General features: G+C 37.6%; 3 protein-coding genes across 3 annotated transcripts; 1 reads left to right on the top strand and 2 right to left on the bottom strand.

The window, feature by feature from the left end:
- The first annotated feature begins 5678 nt into the window (after positions 1–5678).
- LOC122662125 (acyl carrier protein 1, mitochondrial-like) lies at positions 5679–6229 on the top strand. The gene has a single exon (XM_043857690.1). The coding sequence runs from the start codon at positions 5736–5738 to the stop codon at positions 6114–6116; it is 381 nt and encodes a 126-aa protein (XP_043713625.1). The 5' UTR covers positions 5679–5735; the 3' UTR covers positions 6117–6229.
- An 883-nt stretch (positions 6230–7112) lies between these two features.
- Positions 7113–7712, bottom strand: LOC122661816. The gene has a single exon (XM_043857331.1). It carries the CDS (start codon positions 7710–7712, stop codon positions 7113–7115), a length of 600 nt encoding a protein of 199 aa, XP_043713266.1.
- Positions 7713–19120: 11408 nt separating this feature from the next.
- Positions 19121–22511, bottom strand: LOC122661016 (protein RGF1 INDUCIBLE TRANSCRIPTION FACTOR 1). The gene is made up of 6 exons (XM_043856310.1): positions 22390–22511; positions 22109–22203; positions 21808–22008; positions 21375–21590; positions 20715–21014; positions 19121–19137 (listed from the first exon to the last, which is right to left on the bottom strand). The coding sequence occupies exons 2-5, from the start codon at positions 22109–22111 to the stop codon at positions 20715–20717; spliced, it is 720 nt and encodes a 239-aa protein (XP_043712245.1). The 5' UTR covers positions 22112–22203; positions 22390–22511; the 3' UTR covers positions 19121–19137.
- Positions 22512–27151: the final 4640 nt, after the last annotated feature.

Here is a 27151-nt window from a genome sequence, read left to right as displayed (position 1 = left end):
GGATAGATTGGGGGAATCATCAGTGGCGTTTGTGGAGAAGCATGGACCCATCTCTCTCTCCAGAGTGGCAGCTGAGAGAGTGTTTATGTGTATGTGCTTGGAGAGACGTCGTGAAGGAGACAGAGAGACAAACTTGTTCAGTCTTCAGAGCAGAGGGAAGGCTGAGACACGGAATTGGAAGCAGAGAGAGAATGCAGAGTGGATCGTCGGTTGTGTATGTTTTTAAAGGGTGGGATGAGGTGGGTACTTGGAAGAGGGGGAAAGGGGTTGTTGATTATTATTTATGGTGGGGTCGGAGAGGAATGTCGTAAGCGAAGCCGTCATTAACCAAATGATATTTCGTTTTGCTGGGTTTCTTGGACCTGCCTAACAGAAGAGGAACAGACAGAGAATCTGAGAGGCCTCAGCTATGACGCACGTACGCGCAGACTGCGGGCAGATGGGTTAGGCGTTGGCTTACTCTTACTCGTTGCTCTTTTTCTATCTCAATTCTCTTTTTTTCTTTCTTTTTTTTTTTTTTTCTTTTTTTGTTTTTTTAATATCATAGGTTCATAGGTTGTTGCCTTGGCCCCATGGTGGAGCTTGGCTTGAGGTGCAAGAAACAAATATAACGGAGCGTTACCAAGATCCAGCCGCAACCATACTAAATTTTAGCTGCAGTCAGCTATCAGGGGTCGAACTGAAAAATTATCTTCTTCAATTGTTTAAAGTGTGGCAATGCGACAGTGCTAGGTAGAGGTGTTGACACAAACGGTTGGATGCGACGGCAGTTGCTAGGTGTTGACATCTCCATCTAGCAATGTCGCACTATCACACTTTAGGAATTGGAGAGGATAATAATCCCATCTCCACCCACCATTGTCGTAGTACCATATTTTAAGAAATTGGAGAAGAGTGCAGGGTTTTCGCAGTATTAGTTTCTAATTAATTAAGAATAATGCAGTATTGTTAGTGAGATTTTACCTCTTTATTTCTTTTCAAAGGTCAAACCAACTACTTCATAGTGGATATGATCCACTTCATGTAGTGAGTAATTCAATTCTTATATGGATCATGATTTTCCTTTCACAAACCTATGTGAGATTTTCTTTGTCACTCCACACTAATGATGAGGTTCAGGAGTACGTCTCATCATATGGTCTGCTTTGGATTACGTGTGGGAGCTAACTTCATGTTGCCCTCCCAGTTTTAAAATACATCATGAGACAGTGAGGAGTAAAGACTCCAATCCGGACCACGACTTTCTCATCACTCACTGATGTGAAAATATTTTTGTTGCCCCTGGGCTGGTTTTTTACCTACAACACGATGGATTCTCATAAGTTAATTCTTTTCTTTCATCCTTTGCTATTCCCGTACCTTACATGCCAGTGTACTCTATGCTCCTTCCTTGATATGACTCAATTTGACCATTTCTCTTTGGGCTTGATAAGATGCTACAGAGCTCACAAAAAAGTTTCGTTGAATCGCTAATGGGGTGAAATGTATGAAAAAAAAGATACATGCATCGGCCTCCAAACGATTCTAAGTCTTAGAATCTGGGTTGGAATCAATTGGAATCAACTCAAATTCTAAAAGTTGGTATTAGGAAGAAGCAGCAAAGATTTCTACAAGTCCTCGATTTTTTTTTTCTTTTTATTTCAAAAATCTTGTAGATCTTACCTACAAGAGATAATTTTCATCTTATATTAATGACTGAAAAAAGTTTGGGAGTGAAGAGAAAGAGAGAGAGAGAGGGGGGGGGGGGGGGAGGCAAAAAAATGAAGATGTGGCCACATCGTTGGCCAAGAGATTTGGAGATTGGATTTAACCTGCAAAACAAGATCACCTAAATGTACAATTACGATCGTAAATGCCTTTCTGTAAACGTGCAACGACAATGATCGAAGAATTGATTGAATTAAATCAGATTTTCTCATCGCACCTCACATGTTTGTTGAAATTATACAACAGAATAGAGGAAATCAAAAGTACAAAAATTATTTTGCACATAGATATACTACACCCATTTATAATTCTGTAATATATTCTGTGTAGTAATAACCAAACGGTTTGTTAAAAAAAACCAAACAAACAAACAAATGGTTATTCGTTTATGGCATAACTTGTTCTCATAAATTGCTTCTTGGTGTCTTGAGATGAGTATCAGGAACAGTAGGGTGGGTATTATTGACTTTAATGGCCATACAGGGGAGTAACACAGTGCATGGTTCCTTTTGGTTGAAAGTATGGCACCTACCAGCAGCTCCAAAAACTCAACACTTATTATAGAAAATACTGCATCAGAAATTACCGCTACCTGACCTTTTAAATCAAAGAGGCTTTCCTCTCAACCCTGATTGCATACTATGCGGGGAGCATCAGCAGAGTGCGGATCATCTCTTTTTAAACTGCCGAGAAGTTCAACTTATTTGGGCCTCTCTTGGACTTCTTGACTTCTTTGGTGTGCAGGAGATTAAGACTGGGATATTTACAGCTATGAACTACTCGAGATCTTCTAACAGAGATGATAGGTTGAAATCAGCCCTTTTTTGCAGCGTAATGTAGATAATATGGCGAGCTTATTGGGATTTTCTCTTTCGTGGAGAACCTTTTAGTCCTAACACAACAAGTTAAGAGCGATCACATTCGCCAAAGATCAGATGGCATGTCATCCTATGATTCAACCAGCCTGCACTAGGTGGATAAGGTGGATACCCCCTCCAGAAGGTGTCCTGAAATTCAATGTGGATGGAGCAAGTCATGGTAACCCTGGTGCTGCAGGGATAGGAGGAGTGTGTCGTGACCAGAATTCTCACTTCTTTTGTTGTTTCGCCCAGGGTATTGGGAGAAACTTCGCGCTTGTTGCAGAGGCATTAGCAGTTAAGAAGGCTTTACAAATGGCTGTTGTGATGGGCTTCAGACGATTGGTAATTGAGAGTGATATTATTCATCTTCTCAACAACCCGGATCACACTTCACCATGGAGAGTTGCGACAATATTAGAGGACTGTATCATGCTGGCTCAACACTTCAAGTCTATCATTTTTCAGCATACACTTAGACACCGTTTGACAACGATTTGTTTCTATTGTTTCTGTGCCAGTAATGTTCCCAGCACACAAATGGCACAGAAAAACCGTTTGATAAATCCGTTTTATTTCAGATGTTTCGGCTATCATAAATTAAAATTTATAACAATTTATGTTCAAAAAAAGTAATTGGAAAAACAACAATTTCTTATTTTTACCATTTTGTGTACAAATTCATAAAAGTGTTTCAACTTACAATAACTTGTTGCCCGATAATTGTTGGTGAAAAAAGGACAAACCGAGAGTCGTCTTCTCGTCTCTGCGATTGAAACCTCCCATCTCATCTGAATCAACCTCACCCCACTTCTGCAACTCGTCTCCTTTGCCATTGTTGAAGGTATGAACTAGAAGAAATCCTCAAGAGACTCGTCTTCTCCTCTCTGTGATTGAAAGGTCCTCTCTCACTTAGAAGAAATCCTCAAGAGACTCGTCTTCTCCTCTCTGCGATTGAAAGCTTTTCTCTCACCCGAAGCAACCTCAACTCCTGCAACTCGCCTCCATCGCCATTGTTGAAGGTACGAACTCCTCTCCATGTGTGTTTGTGTGCGCTTGAGAAACCCTTGCTTGCTACTCCCAATTTTAGGGTCTTCCTTACCTCTCAATCCATCTATCTCAACTTCCACAGACTCCAATCGAAGAGAAATTGTGATTTTGTTGTGAAGAACAGAGAACATCTCCCAGGTTGGGCCAAAGCACGGTTGAAGCTCCTTATCTGGCCGGCTGCCGCTAAAAATTTGATATCTCTTTCTCTGGTTCTGAAAACCCTGACCGTTAACCCTATTCTTCAATGCTCTGTCTTTGTCCCTCTCTGTTTGTATATTTGTGTGCTATTGTGTCATATGGCTCATAATTTGTGAGTATTTCTTGCACTATATTCAGTTTACAGAGTAGAATTACTAATTTCTTTTGTTTACATTCTTTTCTATTTTCCTTTTCAATGGAAAAAATTGTTATGAACATTTTGCAATTTCAATTGGTGTCAGGTGTCCGTCTTTTACAGTTTTTAGTGATTTTCTGTGGGATGTCAAATGGAGTTGTTGTTCATGACTTTATTACTCCAAGTAGTGAATTGATTAGCTTTTCTGAAAATTGAGGTAGATGAGAGACCAAGCACGATAGATAACATCTAAGGTTGTTTAAAAATAAAAGTGAAATCAACTTTTTGAAATGTTTGGCTGAAGCTATACTTGTTAGTCTGAATGTGGTTTTTATTTCTTGCTGGACATACAGAATCAGGTGTCTCAAAGGCAGGATTTGAGAAAAGTTGGATTTTAATCTTGATCAGGATCCTTTTGGCCTCATAGGTCGTTGATATGCAACCTATTGAATTGATAGAGCTAAGAAACTTAGAATGAATGTTGGAGATTTATGAGATAATGGAATTCTCTGACTATCTAAAAACTAGTTTAGCAAATTTGGCTTTTTTTCCTGGTCGAACCCTAGTTGCGGAATCCATGCTTAAGTGGTGCTTTTTTATTTTTAAATTGACTTGTGGGCTGTGGAATTCCTTGCTAATGTGGTGCTTTTTGATCCATTGGAAACCCTTTAGTTCATCCTACTGATTTTTGGGCATCGGTTACTTGGGGAATGCCAGTTATCTTTAGAGAAGCGAATGCAGTTGCTGATATCTTAGCTAAGCTTGGTTCTAATTCTCAATCCAATCTTGTTTGCTTGTCTCATCCTCCTGAGTGTATTTCTTTAGCTCTGTACTTCGATTGGTCTGGAACATTGTTCCAGCGTTAATAAAGCAGTTTATCAACAAAAAAAAAAGGTATTATTGACTTTGAGCAGCAAAAAACAGTGTAGTAATGATCCTACATGGGTGGGTGAACCCTACTCTGTTGATGGGAGGGAAACTTTCTCCTAAATATAAATAGAAAGTAGAATAAAGTTTTCTGCACCCACAAATTAGAATAAAGTTTTATTAACACATGCTAATTCGAGTGAAGGGAATAATAAAACTATTGAGAACAAGTTCTCAGGTATTTCACTATTTCAATTGAAATTGATTTCAATTTTTCGTATATAAGGCGTAAATATCAGACCAAACACCATAATTTTTTAAGGGCAACAGATTGCGCACAGTAGCATTGGTTTTGATGAGATTTTTTATTTCAATGGGGACTGAACAGTCTTTCTACGGGCTCTTGTGTCTTAGGTGTAGTAACCACATGAAAGCGTTCTTTTTTCCTTTTATTTTTTAGGAAATTTACACATACCACCCCTGAGGTTTGACGAAAGGATATTTTCACCCACCAGTTTTGGAAAATTCTGCGTACCCCCCTGAGGTTTGCAAACGGTAACAAATAAGCCCATTCCGTCAGTTCATGACTAACATTGTTAAAAATTAGACTTGAACTGACAGAATTGCCCTTACAAGAAAAAAAAAAAAAAAACACCTGCAACTCATCTTCCCCAATCGATTTTGGGGAAGATGAGTTGCAGATTTCAAAACCCTTTCAACCCTTTCAACATCTAATGTCATTCTGCCTTTCCCTCTCTTGGATTCCAGTCAAGAATCAATCAGGTTGGGTATCAAAACTTTGATGCGCAAAAGGGTTTTGATTTGGGATTTTTCCCCAATTTGAAACCCTAAATTCCTTAAGGGAGGTCGAGATCAAGGGCGTGAACGAGAGAGAGAGCCAGAGAGAGAGAGAGAGAGAGATGGCTCTGAGAGCTTCGATTCTCCGCCACAGTCGAGTCCCAGTTCAAATTGCGGCACTAGATCGATTGGGATCTCAGGCATGGAATCTCTGCAACTCCATTCGGTCGATGTCATCCCATGAAGACAATCATCTCGAGAGGGAAGAAGTGATTGAGAGAGTTCTCGATGTTGTCAAGTGCTTCCCCAAGGTCGATCCTTCCAAGGTTACCCTAGATGTCCATTTCGAGAAAGATCTAGGCTTGGATAGCTTGGATACTGTTGAAATTGTAATGGCTTTAGAGGAGGAGTTCAAGCTGGAGATTCCAGATACGGAGGTTGATAAAATTAATTCCTGCCCCCTCGCTATTGAGTATATTGCAAACCATCCAATGGCTGGCTAGTTCTAGGTTATTGTGTCCAGAATGTAATGATTGGATCATCCGTTTTCGCTCAGCTTTGTTGAGTAGTTGTAGGAATCTGATATCCGCAATGGATGGAAAAATAATTTTGATCCATTTGATATTGTAAGTCATTGTTGATAAACTATATATTTTCTTGGATTTCTCAAGCTTCAAGCTAAAACACTTTTGCTAAATTCCTTAAAGGTTGAAAGGGTTTTGAAGCCTGCAACTCATCTTCCTTAAAATCGATTGGGGAAGATGAGTTGCAGGTGTTTTTTTTTTTTAATTCCTTGTAAGGGCAATTCCGTCAGTTCAAGTCGAATTTTTAACAGTGTTAGTCATGGATTGACGGAATGAACTTATTTGTTATCGTTTGCAAACTTCAGGGGGTACGCAGAATTTTCTAAAACTGGGGGGTGAAAATATCCTTTCGTCAAACCTCAGGGGTGGTATGTGTAAATTTCCCTCAATTTTTTTGTTTGAAATTGAAATAAAAATCACACCCAAACAGCCCTAAGATAATTGAGGATTCATCTGCGGGGGCGGTTTTGAATTTCAAAATTTCAATTCTTCAGTGGCTCCTTTCTTATGCTTCCACACACAGATCCTTCACTAGTCCAGCTCTCCAACTTACATCCTTGAAACAGACTTAAAAGATTCATACCTCCCAACTAAATCAGTATCGAAATCTCTTAACCATCAGACACCGGAAAATGAGTTTTAACAGGTTTTGGTCAGTTGCAGTTTCTCCAATTCATTGCTATAATTTCATTTCTGGTCCATTTAACACTCGAGAACTTTCATAAAAGATGAAAAATGAAATGCTGCCAATTGAAAGTCTGAGCCTGATAATTTTACAAAAGGGGTCGACTCAAACAAAATGACCCGGGAGAGGGGTTTTATAAAGAAGCTAAAACAAAAAAAAGGACATATGCTCTGCATGTATCATCTCAGTTTTCTCGATGATTATGATCCGATCGAATAAAATCCCCAGAACTAATCGATCTCCGATCCTTCGTAAATGGTGCTCAACCTCTTTCGAAACGATTGAATAGCAAACTTCTTGATTCGCCTGGAAGAATTTTTCTGCGATTTCCTAACGGACTCAGATCTTGAAACCCGGCCGATTCTCGATTTGTCATTGGAAGTCTTAAACCCATCATACTCATAATATCCATTAAACCCACCAATAATCCCGATTACCTGGTTGTTGATCAGTTTCAAAACCGGAGATATCCGTATCTTCTTATTCCATCCAACATTTTTCTTGATACTCTGAGAGAGCGCAGTGCTGGCCTTCACAGCGAGGGCGGCCATATCCGGAGCAGTTAGGCGATACTGTAAGCGACGGGTGGGGAGGACGAAGTAGATCTGTCCCGCCTGAAGTTCTTCTGAGGAATCGAGGGAAGGAATGTAGTCGTCGAATAAGAGGGAATCGGAATTGCAGAGAAAGCAGGAAGAGGTCTCAAATTCGAGTACCTGCGATACTGTAACGGGTATTGGATACTCACGGAGCTTGCCATTAGCAGAGATGACTTTGGCCATGGATGGATTGGGGGACTCATCAGTGGCGTTTGACGAGAAGCATGATCCCATCTCCCCTCAAGAGTGGCTGTTGAGAGAGTGTTTGTGTGGGTGTGTGTGCTTTGAGAGACGTCGAGATGGAGACAAAGAGACAAACTTGTTCAATCTTCAGAGCAGAGGGAAGGCAGAGCATGTGAAGCAGAGAGAGAGAAAGAGAGAATGTAGAGTGAGGTGGTACTTGGAAGAGGGGAAAAGGAACGTGGATTATTATTTATTTATGGTGGGGTCAGAGTGAGGTGGATACTTGGAAGAGAAGCCTCAGCAATGACGCGGTAATAGAACGACTGTGGACGTACGCGTAGACGGACTAAATTTTGCTGAGCAGGAATGTTCCAGCTACAAGGCTGGCAGCCAAGGAAATGGGATCTTATGGGGTATTTTAGAAAATACAAAAACCTAGGAGAGTATTTATGAACCCAAATGAGAAGTGAATTATTCTATTTCCTTGGCTGTTAGCTTTGTAGTAAAGAACATTCCTACTATAAGAGTAGCAGCAAAAATTTGTAGATGCGTTAGCTGCTTTACTCGGTACCCTTCTTTCTTTATTCTCTTTCCTTTTTTAAGTTCCTTGATGTGCAAGAAATAAATATAACGAAGTGGATCGATCCTAACCAAGACCTAGACCCAGACCCAAATGCACAAATGACACTCACTCCATATTATGACTAGTGTGAATTTTAGCTTTACCCAAAAAAAAGGGAAGGTATTCAAACACGCGAGATTTTCCCATAATTCCATCAAATAAGGGATGTAGGGGCTTTTATGTCATTTTAGATTGACATTTATGGAAAATCGAAAATCTAACTACATTTTTCATATATGAAATTAAAACTAAACGTAAATTTTAGCTAGAACCGAGTCGGGCACAGGGTTATACTAATAGGGTTTGCCCTTGTTAGCCAATTTTAGAACATGGATCAATCAAGTTCTCGGATTCTCATATATTTTATGAAAACCTTGTACGAGAAACTGATCCAATCTCATAGTTTTACCCTTAAATTTCAATTAAATTGGTTTTCTTTACATTTTACCAATGGTCAATACCCTGGATTGGTATCGTATAGGTCAAAAATCGATATCAATGAAAAATTATATCTATACAGATTAAATTGTATACGATCGATCCAATAACGATTCCTTAAATCATCGTCAAGCAGGCTCACTTCTTCATTTTATTTTTAAATCTATTTATGAGGTAGATTTAAAAGTAAATAAAAAACAATACAAATATGACATCAAATTAATTAGATATCTTTTAAAAATAGGGGAAAAAGAAGAAGTATATTTTTAATTTATTGAAGAAATCATAAAAAAAAAATATCTTACAATAAAATCTTGATAGATAAAAATTTAGTAATCATATAAAAAAATCCACAATACAATTGATCCAAAAAAGTATATATCTCAATAGCTCGGTGCCCAAATAGTCCTCCATTTATAGTAAAATAAAAGAATGGGAGAGGGTTCCCCATGACATTATTATAAGGTGAAATCTATATGTCAAACCAATAGTAATGTAGAAAATGATATCTTCCTCATGAGATTTACATAAACTTTAAAATTAAAAAGAAAAAATAATAAAAGAATCCTATGTGAAAGGAAAAGAGTATTCCACATTCTACGATTCATTCCTTAAAGAATATACGCAAGTAAGGTGACCTTTTTATGGTATCTTATCAAAAAAATATTTTTGACCAAGGGGTTGTTGTTGAAAAACCCCTTGTACGAGAGGAGTGGTTAGATTTATTTTTTGATCTCAACCCATCGAGGGTTCATAGGCTACTAGGGTGACTTTTGGTGGGGGTTAGAGGGGGAGGGGAGTTCAGGGGGTGGTGGTGCATGCCAAGCACTAAATGTGGATGAGAGGACTTCATCAAGTGATCAAAACCTCCAAACATGTTTCAACAAGACATGTCAAATCGCCTAACTAAATCTGGGATCGCAGTTCTTCAAAGGGGCAGGGATTTTGGAGTCAATTGCTTCTGACCACTTCGGGTTGATGGAGTAAAGAATTTTCGTCCCATTTTTTTTTATAATTATTTCTTGGGTAAATTACATGTCACCCCTTAGTTTTCAAACAAAACTCAGATCACCCCTTGATTTTTGAAAAAACTCAAATCACTCCCTAATTTAAACCCCAATACGACAAATTAGTTCGTACCATTAGTTTTATGCTATTAAGTGATGATGTCAGCCAGTTAGATTAATTTAAATCTTTAAATTATCCTTGACATTTAAACATAGATTTTGAAGGGTAGTATTGTAAATTTAATTTTAATATTTTAGTACAAGGGTAAAATAATCCTTTCATACCAATAAATAACAACAGACTAACACCGTTACTGTAAAGGGGATGATTTGAGTTTTTTCAAAAATTAAGAGGTGATCTGAGTTTCGTTTGAAAACCAAAAGGTGATGTGTAATTTATCCTATTATTTCTTTAGATATATTTGGTCTTCTGGATAGGTATCCTTGTGAAGTCAACTTATTATATTATTATCAAAAAAAGCTTTTTATATTGCAGGTTTGCTTTCAGCCTTGAGGACCCATCTACGAGATTGGTCTTTAAGATCTAATGCAGGCAGCCTAATCTTAATTAGTTAATCATAGACCCATTAATCCAATCCCACAGTCCACCATTCAATGGGGGTAGGTATTTCAGAACTATTGCAAATAAATAATACAAAGTTTTTAGCTTAATAAAGCATAATATTCTTGTTTCTTTTCAAATTGGAAGACTTTCTAATGCTTAAATTTTTATTATTAATTTTTTTTTAAATTTTACCCAAAAAACAATTTTTTTTTTTTTTTAATTTCATTAATTAACATAAGCCGAGGAAATCGAAAAAGCAGAAACATTAAAGCAAAGCATTCATGAAATACATGGTCAGTTGTCCTCCGGTGCCCACCACGTTGTTACCTCCATTTTGGCTTCCCATTCCCCTCCCTAGCACAAATGCACAATGGGAATGCTTCTTTTTTTTTTTCCCAACAAGGCCGCCAAGAAGATTTAGGAGGAGAGAGAGTATCAGTGTGCCTCTTACATAGTTAGAATGTGAGAGGACATGAGAAGGAATCCCCACACTCTTGGCATGGCAATTTTCTACTTATAAAATGTGTTACACAGAACATACAGACATGAGCTATAATTAGCAAAGAAAGGAGAGGACATAGGAAGGGATCCACACACCTGCGATTTATTACCTTCGTATCGAATCATTCAATTATATGTCAAATTTGGTAGCCTATATTAATGATATGCCAAACAATGGATGTGATTATATCATTTTCTATAGGAAAAAAACACTCTCAGAGCTTACAATGGAGAGTACATAGGCTCTCTCTTGAAATGACCTCTTTGCCCCTTTATATATCAAACTGTTTTGTTACACCTCAATATTTTCTGTTCTTCATCAAACAGAAGGGTGGATTGAAAGAAAAAACCAAAAAAAAAAAAAAGGCTAATGTCCCTAGCAATTTTCATTGCATTTTCTTGAAATGTGGTATTATAGGATTGAGCTTAAATTTAAAGCATGGTTAGATTTATAGTGTGGGTTGTGCTGGGCATACACAAAATTTGAGGCTCACCAGACATTATTTCATGACATAAACGTAGGAACCAAACAGAATCAATAGAATTTGACATGAATAATGTGGATGTTATTCTTGAACCTTACTCATTCTAATACCCTTCCTTTGTTCTGTTCCAGAAATAGAAGCATCAAAGGAAGAGGGGATTAGTACCACCAGGTATCTCGTTTCTAAATATGTTCTAGACTCAGAATCTATTCCGAGAATGCATATCAAACACAACCTTACAGTTCATCTTTGTGAAGGTGCCATAATGAATCAGTCATCAGTGGAATAATGGGTTTTAGAATGTGTTATAGACCCATATTCTATACGGAAAATGCATACCATACCAAACACAACAGATTTTGGTGAATTCAATTACTTGGATTGCTAGCTCATGAATTCATTCAGGATCTGGGCTGGGCCTAAAGGATAAGACAGGCCACCCCAATTTCAGCACCAGTCAAAGTTAGTTCCGAAGTCCGTTCCTGTTTCATGGGAGCCCATATATCAGGTAAATCTTTTGGCTCGTTAGTGTGGCATCAGGGTACCTAGCCCAAGTTACAAAACTTGAAAGCCCATAACATCTTGAAGTCGCAACTAAAGCCACAGTTATTAACACTAAATCCAACATCGGGTCATGCTGAGGTGTGGGCTTTAATTCTAAAACAAAAAAAAAAAAAAAAAAAAAAAAAACAAGTGTTAGGTTTAATGCTATTCACGGGGCTGTTACATTTTCAGCCCAATATTTGTCCTTGAATTCTTTAGCTCATTCACATTGTAATCCTACGCTACATGTAGGGATTAATTTTGGGTCAGGCGATCCCGAAGCTTTCCCAGGTCCCACTCAGATTGACATTTGGCTCCAAAACCCAGCCCAAGATAGGGCACAACAAAAGTCTGGACATATTGTCTGGCCCAAATTCAATAGGGGACCGGGTTTTGGGCTAACCATGGTCCAACCTCGGAACTTTATAAAATTTATATATGTCAAATTCAGATCATTTTCCAGACCTTAGCATCTTTGTCTCCAAAAAATTCAGTGATATCCAAACCTACCAGATGCTAGATAATTGCCTAAATCAATGTAACAAAAAGGTGAAATATAAGCGAAAAATTTTAATTGGGCAATAAATAATTTGTGGGAAAATAAAAAAAACACAAAAATAAAAAATAAAAAAAATTTGAAATAATAGTAAAAGAGTAGAAGGTTTGCTTAATAGAGAGATGCTTATAAAAGGTTTCTTAACAAAAGAATTCATAGGTTTCGTTATTGATTTTTTAAAGTTAGCCACTTAGCCCTAAGGGGTGGGCAGTTGAGCATTTTTACCCGAATTTACTGGACTACCTCTTTGGTTGGGCCTATCTGCTTTGTGCCAAGGTTGGGCTTGGCCTAAAAAAGAGTCAAAACTTTAAGGATGGAGTTGAGAGGCTCTAGTTGATGCCTTGGGTAACCTGAAACTTGTTAATAAGATAAGGGGGAAGAGTTCTGTATGGGGGAGCGTGGACCTTCCATGTCACATTGCGGGGCCAAAGGAAGTATGCGCAGAAGCATCAACAAGGTGAGTATTATACCGCTTTTCATGGGGTTGGAGCTGTCATTTAACCTCCTTTGAGTCTCGATGTGGGGGCCACACTTACCCACACAAACCATTTTCCATAAGATAAAATATTGGTGGACAAACTGTAGAGGAAGATGAGGAGTAGGAGAAGGAAAGCAACATAGGAAACATGTAGCTCTCGAGTGTTGTTGTCAAAGTAAAGCTAATTCTTACCAAAAAAAAAAGAAAAGTAAAGCTAATTAATATTTTGGCCTAACTTTGTAATTGCTTGCAATAAGAAGCCAATTTCAATTCTCAAGCGACTTTTCTTTTGGTCCTCTCTATGTTGGTTTATGGTAATAATAAAAGCTTCATTCAACCCTTGAGATGATGTTGATGCATCTATTAAGATTCATCACAAGTAAAAAGATAATGAAAATGAAGGTTTTGGGCTATCTTACCTCATATTTCGACATTTGTACACAACACTAACTTAACCATTTAGATTACCTTTTGGGTATTCATCATTAATTTCTTTGTAGATTGGGATGGGGAGGGGTTGAAAGAGTTGTAAGATCAGTCTTTGCGGCATTGCTTGGCTTGATTTTTCTATTTCTGTTTTGTTTGGTGTGATAACCATTAGGTTGATGAACTGTCACTGTGATTGGTATGGGTTGATTCTTTTGACCCGAAGGTTTTTTAATTAAGAAGAGGAAAATAAATGTAATTGAGTTGTCATCATTCAATTCAATGGTCAGCTAGCTACCTACTAGAACTTGAGGTCTTTTGAAAGTTATTTTATAAAGCCTTCTTCAGGGAAGTTTCCCTAATAAATGGTTTCTATTTTTCAGCCACAATGATGGGTGATCTTGATGACTCAATATGGACAGCACATATTGTTGGGATAAGATCGATGTTTTATATTCTATCATTTGCATTAATGGACTGATTCCGAAAGGCAGTTAAGAGGTTGTAGGGCTTGAAATGTTTTAAGACTAAACGGCCTGTGTAGGGTTTCACTATAGATTAGTTGTGAAGGTTCTTTCTTTGTAATTTGTTTGAGAGAACTGTGAGGATGAGTGATTGTAGTCCTATTCTCCATTGATAGTGAAGTAGATCTCAGCTCTATAGGGACATAGGTAATCTTGTCTCTCTCTCTCACTTAAAAAATGGTTTTGATCAAATTTGGCTAAAAAAGGACTTCCTACTCTATTGACTACTTGAACGCGAACATTTATTCTAATCAAAGTTCTTTTCGTGTAGATTATCATGCTTATTAATAAAAAGCCAAGTAGTTGACAAACTACATCTGCAGTTGACTTGGAAATAGTTGGGGACATTTACTAAATTAAGTCTTCTGTTTTTATTTTAATTTTTTTCATTGATCTAATTGCAAAAGTATTAGGAAGGCTGTTATTCTCACATAAAACATTCAAAGCCTCTTCTTTAATATTGAGATTAAATCCTGATTTTTAATTAGTAACATGTTTTTTAAATGAAAAAAATTTATTGATACCATCTTTTCACCCAAACTGCCAAGCTAATTATCACCAAATAATATCTCATATACTCGAAAGACATGTAATTCAGAAATTAATGAAATGGTATGAACAGAAAATACCATTAGATGATTGACCTAACCATAATGGAAAGACCCACAAAAAGTTAGGATGATGGGATAGGAATCAAACTGATTGGAAAAGAGGAAAAGAAAAAGCGGTTTCTTATTTAGTAGTTTACAAGTTCTTCTCATAGTCGGAAAACTAGATTTAATTCAACACCTATTTTAAAAATTTTGTGGGTTTTGGCGAGTCAAACCTGATCTGGGTAAGTTATGTTTTTTGCTTTTTTATTTTTTTTTAATTAATATCTTCTTTCTTCTCTTTCTTCGATTGGAGAGAGATTGAGACTATGATTGAATCACATGTGAAAAAAAGAGGGGAGGGGGGCAAATAAAGACAACAAATAAAAGTTCTATGGTTTTGTTTAACTGTAAGTCAAATTTATGATTTATGAATAGTATATGACCCAAGAAAAAAAAAAACAATCTCGATAAGTTTCACATAGCTCAGGCAAAACTTGAATGGACTTTGTTCTAGTCTAGTCAGTTCTTAAACCTGGGCAAGTCTTCACGACTCTTGACCAGATTTCATATTTATTTGACTTGACTCGGATATTTTGCCCGAGTCAAAACCTAATTTTTCAACTATGATTCTTGTAGATATCTAATCCAAAAGTTTGATCTTTGGGTGAGGGGCACCCATAGATATATAAGGCAACGGAAAGGTTCCGGGGTAAATGCTGAGGGACTATGCTCCCCACAAGTATCCTTGCCCCTCCAACTAGTAGCAAAATATGTAAACATGTTGCCTAAGCTCCTTATATTTCTTTTAACCAAAATCTACATTCTTTTTTCACCCGTGGTATCTCTTGCCACTTACTTTTAGTCCTCTTCTCTTTGACAATGTTATTGTAGAGAGCCAATTTTTTTTTCTAAAGCACCAGTTGTTTCCAAGTGAAAAAAAAAATGTGTTGTAAGCAATAAAAATTCATGTGAATTTTTTTGAAGCTCCATTACTTCACAAAATTCAAAATATAATGGAAATTGTTCTTAAGGATTTTACAATGTTTGTTTAGTCTTGTTAAGGTTTTTTTGGGAATGAACCATTAACCTTGTTTATGAATCTTCAAATAAAGTCAGAGAGTAAAATTCTCCATTTCGAAGGTTGAAGGTTTTATGTCCAATTAATTTGGATGGAAAATTTATCAACGAAAGTTTGGAGGAGTGCTCCACATGTAAAATGTCTCATCTTTTTTTTTCTTTTTTTTTTTGAGGGGGAGAGTGTAAACAAAAACAAACAATAGAAAAAAAAAAACCTCTCTTTATGATAAATTTTCATTTTAAAGATTTTTTACTTGAAAACAAATATGGCCAGAAAAGACTTCTATTTGTAGAGAAAGGATGTAAAAATATTGAACATATAAGGATGACTTCTCCACACAAAAAAAAAAAACAAAAAAAAACATAAGGATGATTTTTTGTTATTAAAACCATAATTTTTACTCTATTATTGACTTTGTCCATACACCTTGTTCTTTGATTTATTTTATTTTAAATTTACCTTTCCCTTAGACCTTGAGTGTAGGCTATAAAAAGAAAAGATAACCATAGTTTCGTAATAGATAAGTGATGCCTTTAAAGAAGAAAAAAAATTTGGGTGCTAGGTCCCACAATGGGCCAGACAGGGATCCACAAGGGCAACAAGAATATTGACATGTGGCCATTCACAAACAAAGAAAATAATATAAAAGGTACGAATATTGTCACGTGGTCGTTCACAAACAAAGAGGGACTACTGTGTCACCACGTCAGCAGACAGAAAACTCCAACAATTTTTATTGCTTCACCTTCTCTATTGTTCTCTAAGAATGAAAGAGCCTTTTGTTTTTTTACTTTTTCCCAGTATCATAATTGGATAAAGTTTCAGTGGTGCGCAATGGAGGGTGGAAAGTGGAAAGTGGAAAGTGGAAAGTGGAAAGGAATCTCTCTCATTGCTCATCTTTTCTATGATTGTTAGTTTATTTAGTTAAAAAGACACAAACTACTCTTCTCTATGCATGTTTCCTATAAAATAAATCAAACTCAGAAGCATGAAATTACAAATAACAAAGAGGAAAGAGGAAAGAGGAAAGAGGAAGAAGATCATAAAGACTATGGAAGCCGACTCCTGGATGGATGAATCGTTCAAGTAGGGTTTAAGATTCCTCACGGCTCTCTCCTTCTTCTTAGATCGAGTTGTGTTGCTCCACAGAGGACGATATATAGTGTAAACATAAATTGAGAGAGAGAGAGAGAGAGGTGTCATAAGGTGGGGGAGGTCCTTCTCTATGGTGGATTTGCGTGTCTACCAAGTTATAACATGCTTTGAAAATTGAAACCCTTTGATTTAGACTATTATTTAATTACAAAAATAAATTAATTAATAAGAAAAATAAGAGTGAACGAGTGGGGTTCTCTTCAATTCATGATACTAAAGGTCTGTAACTCAAATCAATGTTAGATTGGCCACCATCAACATTTTTCAATCTATCCCAAATGGTTTAAAATGATCATTGTTGGTATAGAAATATGGCAATTTCACTATTTATTTTAGGAAAAAGTATTCTGCAACTCATGACGTACAATTTATGTTTCTCTATTTTTCTGGGAACAAAATAAAAATTCGTTTTTTCACATCGCTTCATTCTTCTACTCCTGTGAATTAAATCGGGACAAAAAGTTGCTGAAAAAAATAAAAAAGAAAACTCCAATACCACTTCCATTACCGATGCCGCTACAATATCCACCAACCTCACTGTCGCTTCCCACTCCACAATTGCCACTCCCATCACTGCCATCTCTATCAAATTTTTGGGTATTCATGACTTTTATAAAAATTCTAGAAATAGAAATTATTGTGCATAAGAAATATGTGTTTGTTTCTTTTTTAATCCAAAAATAGAAATTATATTGTCTGTTATCACACACGTTGTTTTTGTAGAAAAATTTAACCCAATAATAACAATACAAAAAGTCATTTCTGAAATAGAAACATGATCCAAAAACAGAATTATTATCATGCAAACCCTAAGAATCATAATTATTTCACCTCTTATTGTACATAGTAGATAATATCTTCCCATTTTTGGCAGTCACCATTCCATGTCAACCAAGACCCTCGCTCTTTGTCAATTATCAATTTTAAGAGTCAAATTTTGAGGTGCATCTCCACGGTCGTGTAGAGAGAGGATACTAAGTAGGAGAGAGAGAGAGAGAGAGAGAGATCTAGATCCTCTATTGTCGAGCTGCCTGACAAGATTGTGCTGCCTAGACACAGTGAGGCACGTAATGACTGCCTTACCCCCATTTGGGCAAGGCGCTCAGACAGAGGTAAGGCGATCATTGCATACTTCATTGTGTCTAAACAGCAAGATCCTGCCGGGCAGCTCAACAATAGAAGATCCAAATTGAAGAGAGAGAGAGTCTGATCCAATAAATTTGGATTAGAGTGGAGGGGTATCACATCAACTGCTGAAGCCTGTGAGTAAGAGAGAGAGAGAGAGACGTGAACCAAAATAAGTATTGAAATAGAAAGATGAAAGTGAGTTGGAAGTATTATTATTGTAGCTTAAACTAATGGAGCTTTTTTAAGCCTTGCGTGTATCCACAGCTACAATTTTGTTCGTATTCGCCCGGTTTCTATCAATCTGCCGTAGCCCCCGAACCAACTCGAAGCATCTTCTTCTTATTCTTTTTCTTCTTCTTTTTATTTAATTCATTTTGAGAGTCCAGATTCCACACTCCTACTGCTCATACTAACCACTACTTCATTCGATTGTCTGATTGTTAATAATATTTCATCACCACACAAAACTACCTAAATGGATGGACAAATAGTGTTTTTTTTATTTATTATTATTTAAGAATCCCATTCCATTTGAATCCATCTAATATCTCCTGGCCACAACATAAAAACATACAGATGAGCTATTAAATAACAAAACCCCTCAAAAGACCAAACCCAACGACCAATGAGAGGACAGGACACTGCCCATTTTCTGTTTCCAATTCCAATTAAAAGGGGGGGGGGGTGAAAGGGGTGGTGGGTGAATTATAGGAGAGTGGAGAGTAATTTGAGTTCCCAGTTCCCCAACTCCTCTACATTCACCAACCGATCATGGGATGTAAGTATGTCCTATCAACTCTCAATCCACCAGCAGAAACAAACCCATAGGATTGGCTTTTTGGAAGCTTGGCCAAATCTTGATGCAATAGTGGGGATCAGATCATCGAGTGGGTCCAACCATCACCACCACTCATTTTAGGTATCGGTATCATGATATATCGGTCCACGACGTAATGGTGAAACGATTATGAACCTTAGATATCAAGTACAGAAGTTACCAATACCATTACTGTATACTAAAATGGTATCACCGTCGCCGCCACCCCGAAAAAGATCTTGTGCATTTAGGCAGCCGGGCTGCATGTGCAGCACTAGACTCAAGCCTCTGCGCTACACTCAAGGCACTGTACTTTGACCGTCTTATTCTTGCTTCGGCAAGACACTTGGACAAGAGTAAGACGATCAAAATACGCCGCCTTAAATCAAACGCTGCATATGCAGCCCGGCTGCCCGGATGCACAGGAGCCGGCACCCACCACCACCACCAACACCATACGCTTTGAAGTTTTATTAATCTGGAACTTTATCCCAAAGTGCCTGCCCCACCCCACACCACTTCGTTTCTTCTTTCTTCTCTCTTGCTCTCTCTCTCTCTCTCTCTCTCCGTGGGGCTGTCGACGACCCGAAGTGGCTGGTGCCCCTTCTTCTCATCCTAACCATTATAACTGACGTAACGACGATAGCGACGGTCTTTCTTTCTTTCTTCCTTCCCTTGTGAATTGTGATGTTGTATGATTGTGGTTTTATTATTAAAATCTCTCCATCATATCACGGTTGAAAAAAACTACAGTTTGATAGTAAATATATATATATATAATTAATGGTAATGCGCGCAGCCAATTGGGGTACCCCACGGCCCACGCGTCATTGCAAAGTTCTTTACAACCCCCAAAAGCATCTGACTGATACCGTATATAAATGGCATGACAGAAGATGACGAAGTGAAAGACCCGGATCCAGATCTTCTACTGTCGAGCTGTTCGGTACGATCGTGCTGTCCTACCATTTGGCAGTGCCCACTGCCTGTCTTACTGTTATCCAAATGCTTTGCTCAAGTGAGGGTAAGGTAGGCATTGCACGCAATTTCATGTCTAGGTAGCATGATCTTGCCGAGCAACTTGGCAATAAAGAATCCAAATTCGAAAAGACAACCAAAAGGACAGGTGTCGTCTTGATTAAGAAGGACGGAAGGAAGGAAGGAAGGAAGGAATAGAGATAAAGTACAGAGAGAGAAAATCATATCCAAAACTACAACCCCACACACCACACCAGTGACCAACACCACTTTCTTCTTCTTTCTCCTTATAACCCAAAATTCCCTTCAACAAACAATATGGGTGTCTCCTGGCCTTCTGTGAGGTCTTAATTAGGTCTTTGGAGTTCTACTCAGCTTATCAATGAAGGAATGCAACAGAAAAATATAGACCAGTTTGTTTATACCACATATAAAATTTATCTTTCCAATGGACAAAAGAGAATCAAACATAAGGAACATTGTAAAGCATCAGAATATATATATATATATAACCTTTTTTTTTTTGTGGTTTACAATGTTGAAAAGCATAATACACAAACTATTATTAGCAGGCAGGCATGTTTGCATGCATGGATGATGTTCTGTACATCTGAGAAAATGCCACTATCTTCTTCTTCTTCTTCTTCTGTTTCTCAACATACTGCCCTACAAATCCAACCAACCCTTCTACTACATTATGTATTAGGTTGGTTTGAGCTATACAGAGATAGCAGGGCTTTCAATATTAATAATAATATATATCCCCTTTAGGATGAATATTTACAAATTTTATCAAACACAGTTATACCTAGCTAAGAAAAGATGAGTTTCTCTTATTCTATCATCTTCTTCTTGTTCCATCTATCTATCTATCTATCTATCTATCTGCTACTATGATCACTATTTGGATCTCTCCCTTCCATGATCTAGACCCACACTTCAACTTTCATTCTTCTATTTACAAAAAAGAGAGAACCCAAATGACATTCCTAGGTTTATTTCCTTTTACATTCCTTCATTTTCCTATCTTATATCTTTCTTCTTCTTTTTCACAACTATACCCTGTACAGATTTTTATATATAAAAATCTATCTATCTCCATGACCATTTCCTTTTTACAGGTTTTTTTTTTTTTTGGGGAGGGGGGGGGGGGTTCTCTTCAAAAGGGGGCTCGATGAGGAATGCCCTTCCTTCTTCTGGCTCTTCCATAATTGACAATGGGAGGAGTCGCCGGCGATATGTTATTGGCTGCATCATCACTTGAGCTCGAGTACATCTCGCCGTCGATAGAAGTTCCTGCTCGATGGTAACCCTCCAGTGCCCGGTTGAAGATGAAAGTCCTTCGAATCTTCTTTGTGGTGGACGAGTCCTCAGACTCCGACCCATGCATACCATCTCGGCAATGCTTTGGCCTCAATTTAAATGTTAGCTCTGGGTCCCCGCGCTTCATTCCTTCCAGCTGATCAACAATGAAACCCATGGCCATTTTTAAATACACAAACAGAGTAGAAGCAATGAAATAAAACACAATTCTAACTTCATTTTTCAGACTCCAAAGCAAATTTCAGAACCCAAGGACCAAAAAAAATACTCCATAATCAATAAATACGAAGAATGTGGGAGGAATCTTACTGCCTATATACTAGGACAAGCACAAGAAATGGCCACTGGCCCATAGTAATAATAGGAAGATTTGGGTTTGAAAAGCTAAAAATAGAAAGAAAATTGTATTTACCCTAGAGAATTAGATTTGAAGAGACTTAAATATCAAATCTTGAGAGAGAATTAATGAAGTAAACATAAAGGATTAGAAGATGACCTTACAACCGAGGGAGCAAAACCTGAAGGAATCGAGAAGGCTTCGACCACAGATTTCACAGGTATTGGTGACTCCCTTTCCAGGCCTTGGCTGTGGACGCTCGTTAAGGAAGACGATCTTGGCACTGTTGATAATGTAGGTTTGGATGGCAGATATGTCGATGTATTTCTGAACCTCGTTAACCCTTATCACGTTATGGTAGGAAGACCTCCGTATCTGGTGGTATTATCAGTAGTTACCGACAAAGTTCAATCCCCCGGCCACCACACACACACACACACCCCACCCAAATCCAAAAGTCCATTAGATTCTCTTCTCTTTTTTTTCAAAAAAAAAAAGAAAAAAAGAGAAAAAAAAACTTTCTAATTCCCAAATTTCAATGAAATTGAGAGAAGAAAAAAGAAACAAAACCACCATCTGAAACAAAACAAACCTGAACAACACGATGGTCTTTGTGATGGATCAAACAGTAAGAACAAAGGGCATTTCCCATGCAATCTAAGCAAAATAAGTTGCATTCACTCTTGTTGGAATCTCCATGGATTCTACAGGGAATGAAGTAGGTGGCCTTTAACATCGGCTTTAACCATGGAGGACCCAGTTCATCGTTCTCCATTCGAATTATTGGGCTCACCTAAACCAATAACCACACAATATTGAAACAAAAATATAAAGAGTAATGGAGGAAAAGTAATTATTAGATGAAATGATTTTAAGGGACTTCTTCCTTTTACCATGACTTTCTTTTGCTTGGCCTTCACTACCCCGATCTTCTGTTCTTGATTCTCCACAGCCAGCTTATCCAGCTATTCAATAATAAGATGAAATCCTGGTTAGAATAGAATTAAAGAAACCAGAAACCCACATTATCAGAATCAAATAAGGAGAAAGAGAAGAATAAAAGTTTGAAGAAAAAAGGGATTTCACAAAGCGGCTTTAGTTTTTGCCTTTTTATCAGACTAAGAAAACAATTACAAGGCGATGGATTCTAATCTCCATAGATCAGTAGCTATACCTGTACCTTGTAGAGAGAATTCAGAACTGAAATCGTCTCTGTAAAGTTTCTGCGTTTTCTCGACTAAGACTAAGAAAACCAGAAAAAGGAACAGAAAGTTATAGAAATGGGTTACTATTAGAGTTGTACCTTGTAGTGGAGTGACTTGAGGACTAAAATCGGCGCGCTACAAAGGAGAAGATAGGGAGGACGAGAAAGAGCAGGAGAGAGGAGGAGGAGCAGAAACGGCGTTACACACAGATAGAAAGGAGAGAGAGAGAGAAAACTAAAGGAAAGATTTTTAGGGGTTGAAGGAGATATATATGACGGTCGGTAAAAAATAAGGAAACGTGAGAAAGATTTTCTTGGGCGTATATATGGACGGAGCTGGACCGAAACAGCATTACGATATTCTCTCATCCGAACCGTACGTTCAGAACCTTTCCTCGGGTAAGGAGAGAGAGAGAGAGAGTCGAAAGTAGAAACTGGTGTTGAATAGAGAGAGTGGGTCAACTTATAGCTTCCATCTACAGCTCCGTGCGTGCGATATCTGACACCAATTCCACTCGTGGACGGTACTTATCCTTCCCTTATTCTTTATTAGTTAAAAAATTAGGGGAAATATCCCCACCACCGGCATTGTGGAATACTTTTCCACACCCTCTCATTTGCTAAGCGTCTGGATTGACGATGACATTCTCTCTCATCTTCAACCTGTAGATGGACAAGATTAACATAGGTGGACAAGATTGTTTATATCCACGGTAAGATGAGATTTGTTTCATTATTATAAGATTTTACAATGCTTCACCATAAAGTTACTGTAACATTATCTAAGTTAATTTCTACGCAAAAAAATACATTATCTAGTTACAGTCTACCGAATACCCATATAATCCTAAAAAAATTGCATTAGAAGCTACCACCCCTGAAACTTGCTAATGGACCACTAGTTTGTCAAAGCTCTAGTAATGAAGATAACACACAAGGTGGGTTTGCAAGATTAAGGCCAAGAACAATTAACCAATTAACCCATGCGATGGAATACAAGACATCCTAACTCTAACATGGACCCTTGTTGGCAAACTTGTTTGGCGCACTTGGATTAATGTAGCATGAAAGATTCTCCTATATTGGTGGCGTGGGATATCCTCTCCTAATAATTAATAATCATGAATTATTATTATTATTATTATTATTATTTAATGAAAAGTAGTAGAGTTGACCAATTGGGATCCTAAATAATTGCCAATACCCAATAAATTGGAATCTTATTCAATGTATTTGTTGATTGGAGTTGACCGTTGTTAATATATAATGCTATAATCACCAAAAATAACTTGTAAGTTAGCTTGTCCTTATATTTAGATTAAAATACCTAATTTAGTTTTTGTTAAGTTAATTCTTATACGAAACAAGATACTTTTTGTTAAGCGAATTTCCAACATAATTTATGATAACTTCATTTTCGATCATGGGAAATTATTTTTATAATAAGGAGAAAAGAATGCTACCTGGTCACATGGCTTCTGTGCCTAGACATAAGAGCATACGAAAGTACCACCCTACCCCATGATATAAAAATTTGCATCTATGTTGATGTTCCTGCATGTACATGGTCTCATTGACCACGCACTGATGCAGACGCTACATGAGCAGACACTCACATAGCGATCTCTAGCCCAAGAAGCTTACTTGGGGATATGGGGGAGATGGAGGAAGGAGAAGCGTTCACGAGAGGATAAGGTAAAGGTACGACTTGATATAGACGCTTATGACCTCCCCCACTATGCCCTGTGGTAATGATTCTTCTGGCATTACGATCTTTACCACAACGATGTTGTCCATAGATCAAATTATTTTATGGATTGGACTTCACTTGACTATCAACCGCTCCATTGCGTGTGCTTGGGGTAGAAATTTTGTATAAATGTATCACTGTATTATTAAGTAATTTTATTTAAGTTCTTTTCTTTCTAAGAGGTAGAATAGAATAACCCAATTGAAGCGTAATGATCAGATCTCAAATCTCAGTTACAATAACCACCAGATCCCTAGATCCCAGGTCTTGATAGCTAAGCCAATTGGCACCTTAAACTTTATGGAAGTATTAATTGGTTACTTCTCTAATGCTCAAGATATCCATCCACTAGTCAAAAAGTGCATATTTTTTCACTTCAATATCCTTCATGAATTGAAATGAGGAAAATAAGCGGAAAGCAAATCGATTGGCCGATCATGTATGAACAACTACCTGTTTATTTATTTTTGATAAACAGAACGTTATTTGATCGCGTGCAGCCTATGTCCAGATGCAGCCCCCCTAAAATAATTGCCCCGCCCTCTACATGACCCCTCATTGTCCTCCCTCCCCCGTATTTTCCTATGAAAGCTTATATAATATCAATGACATACAGGAAATAATAGTACTAGCTTTCATAGTTAGCATTTCAAACTCAGACTGTTGTTTCTAGACCAAAGTAATGTAAATCTAAACAAGGGTAAAGGTTCCCATGTTGACGACGCGACACGTCACACCAATCATCTTGGGAATCAATTTCAATAAATAGGGATCCACAAGGTCAAGGAGAAGAGAGAGTGTAAGTCGTTTAAGAGGGCATGAGAAAGAATCCCTACACAGATGGCATTGAGATCTTTTTCCTTTCATAAATTCCTAGTCTTTGTACTAGTTTTAGTTCCACATCTTTCTTTTCTCTTTGTAGTTTTTGTGTGGAAACAAATTTAGCTAGCCTTCCATCCCCCTCTCCAAGGGTATATTTGAAATTTTATAAAGTATAAATGACCTTAGAACTAAGTGTTTCTTTATAATTTTAATATTATTTAAGGGAAAAAGTTCTCTGTCCGGGAGTGTGCCCTACACCAGCACTCCCATAAATCTATCTCTCTCCTCGCCATATGAAAAGACACTTCTGCCCCTTTGTTTTGAGGATGAGAGAGATAGACACATGGGAGTGCTGGCGTAGACCACACTCCCGGACAGAAAACTACTTCCCATTATTTAATAACTTAATGGGTGTCAATAAGAAATTTCTTTATAATGTATGGAATCCATAGTTTCATTTTTTGTTTCCGGTGGGTAGGATTGATAGGCTCATTTTTAATTGTAATTCAGTCGAACAATTAATATTGTATATAAACTTATAGTGGTGAACATTGTAATCCATGCATTTATTATACACATGGCTCATGCACGAATTAACAAAACTCATCATTATCAAATGGTTTAGAATTTAGCCCTAGATAGTTTAAAATATATCATAACCTTTATAAAATGCAGAGTAAATAAAATTGATAGGGATTGGTCTTTGGAAATCAGGTAAAGTGGCATTTATGTGGGTGCCTAGTAGACCTCTTTTTTTTCGAAAAAAAATGAAAGAATATAAATTAAAAGTTGAATAACCATAGTGTTCAACATGCTCTCTATGATAGGACCCCAAAGTTTTGTTACCTCTAGCTTGATTGGCCAAATAATGAGCTACAATATAAAAGTTTAACATAATCGAATTGTTCAAAAGATGTAAAAATTTCTAAGAAAAAAGAAACACCCCCAAGGCCATGCATCATTCATTCCCTTCCCTTGTTAGCCACTGCACAAGTTCCTTTCAATGGTCCACACTTCTATGTAGTTGTTGCTTTCCAAGGACATCGCCTTTTAGATTCTTTGATATAATCCTCTTGTCTATGCCTCTTGTGGGTTACTGCTTAATCAAAGTCTGCAGACATAAATAATATGGATAATCACAATAATATATAGAATATTGTTAGTGCTCTTGGCGCTTGTAGTGGCAGCAGTGCAATATTGTTCTTGTTGGCAACAAGGATTTGGTAGTGGCAGTCATCAGCATATGGTTGTGGAGCCAGTACTCAGTTGGTCAGTAGGGTGTATCCCCGCCGTATTGTCATTGTTGGCAACAAGGATTTTTGGACATGCTTTTTTTTGCTTCTTTCTTATTGGTCCGAAGGGAATCTCTTGGGATATTTTATATATATATATGCTCTTGGGAGGACTAAAAACGCACCTTGAGCCCTAAGGAAGAAGGAAAAACGAGGAAAAATCAGCTTCTACCATTCCAGCATGATTCGAAAGCATAGGCGCGAAGGAAATCAACAGAGAACATCAGTTTAGTTGTTGGTGATTGTTTCGAGCGCTTGATACGTTCTATTGAAGATCTCATAGCATTCGTTCAGAGTCGGGAGTTTGCCTTTGAGAAGGTAAACGTGTTCACAAACCATTTGATGCAGCCCAGGGCCACGAAGTTGACAAGGTGGAGGTCGCACTCGGTCATCCAAAGGCTCTGCGAAAGTCGATCCGGATCAAAGAGAGGTGTGCTAATCATGGCCAGCCTTCATAAGGATAAATTATCCACATCAGTTCTTATCCTATCAGCATTCTAAGGAGATTTGATTGCAGCTTAATAAGGGATGATTGGATTTCTAAATAAGCAGTCTTAAATAATCAATAGATTGGAGTAATTAGTGGGGGGATTAGAATCTTTGTCTTCAATCAATTATCCATGTGATTGAGGGATTTGATTTTCTTTTCCATTTCTGTATGCAATCGTAGCCTATATGTAAGGCAAAGACTATGGAAGGAAAAAGCAAAATTGAAAGATTGGTAAAAGATAGCTCTTTGAGCTTGGCTCCATTGAAGTTCCTGCAAGTCACATTCTCTCTTTGTTCGATTGATCAATTCCTGGTCATGTAGGGAACGTGATTTCGACTCTCCCGATCCATAGCTGCCAATGAGGTTGCATTACCATTG

Source organism: Telopea speciosissima, chromosome 5, assembly GCF_018873765.1.
Source record: "Telopea speciosissima isolate NSW1024214 ecotype Mountain lineage chromosome 5, Tspe_v1, whole genome shotgun sequence".
Classification (NCBI taxonomy): Eukaryota; Viridiplantae; Streptophyta; class Magnoliopsida; order Proteales; family Proteaceae; genus Telopea; species Telopea speciosissima.
The sequence above is the reverse complement of the archived record's forward strand: the minus strand, read 5'-3'. Positions and strand labels throughout refer to the sequence as shown.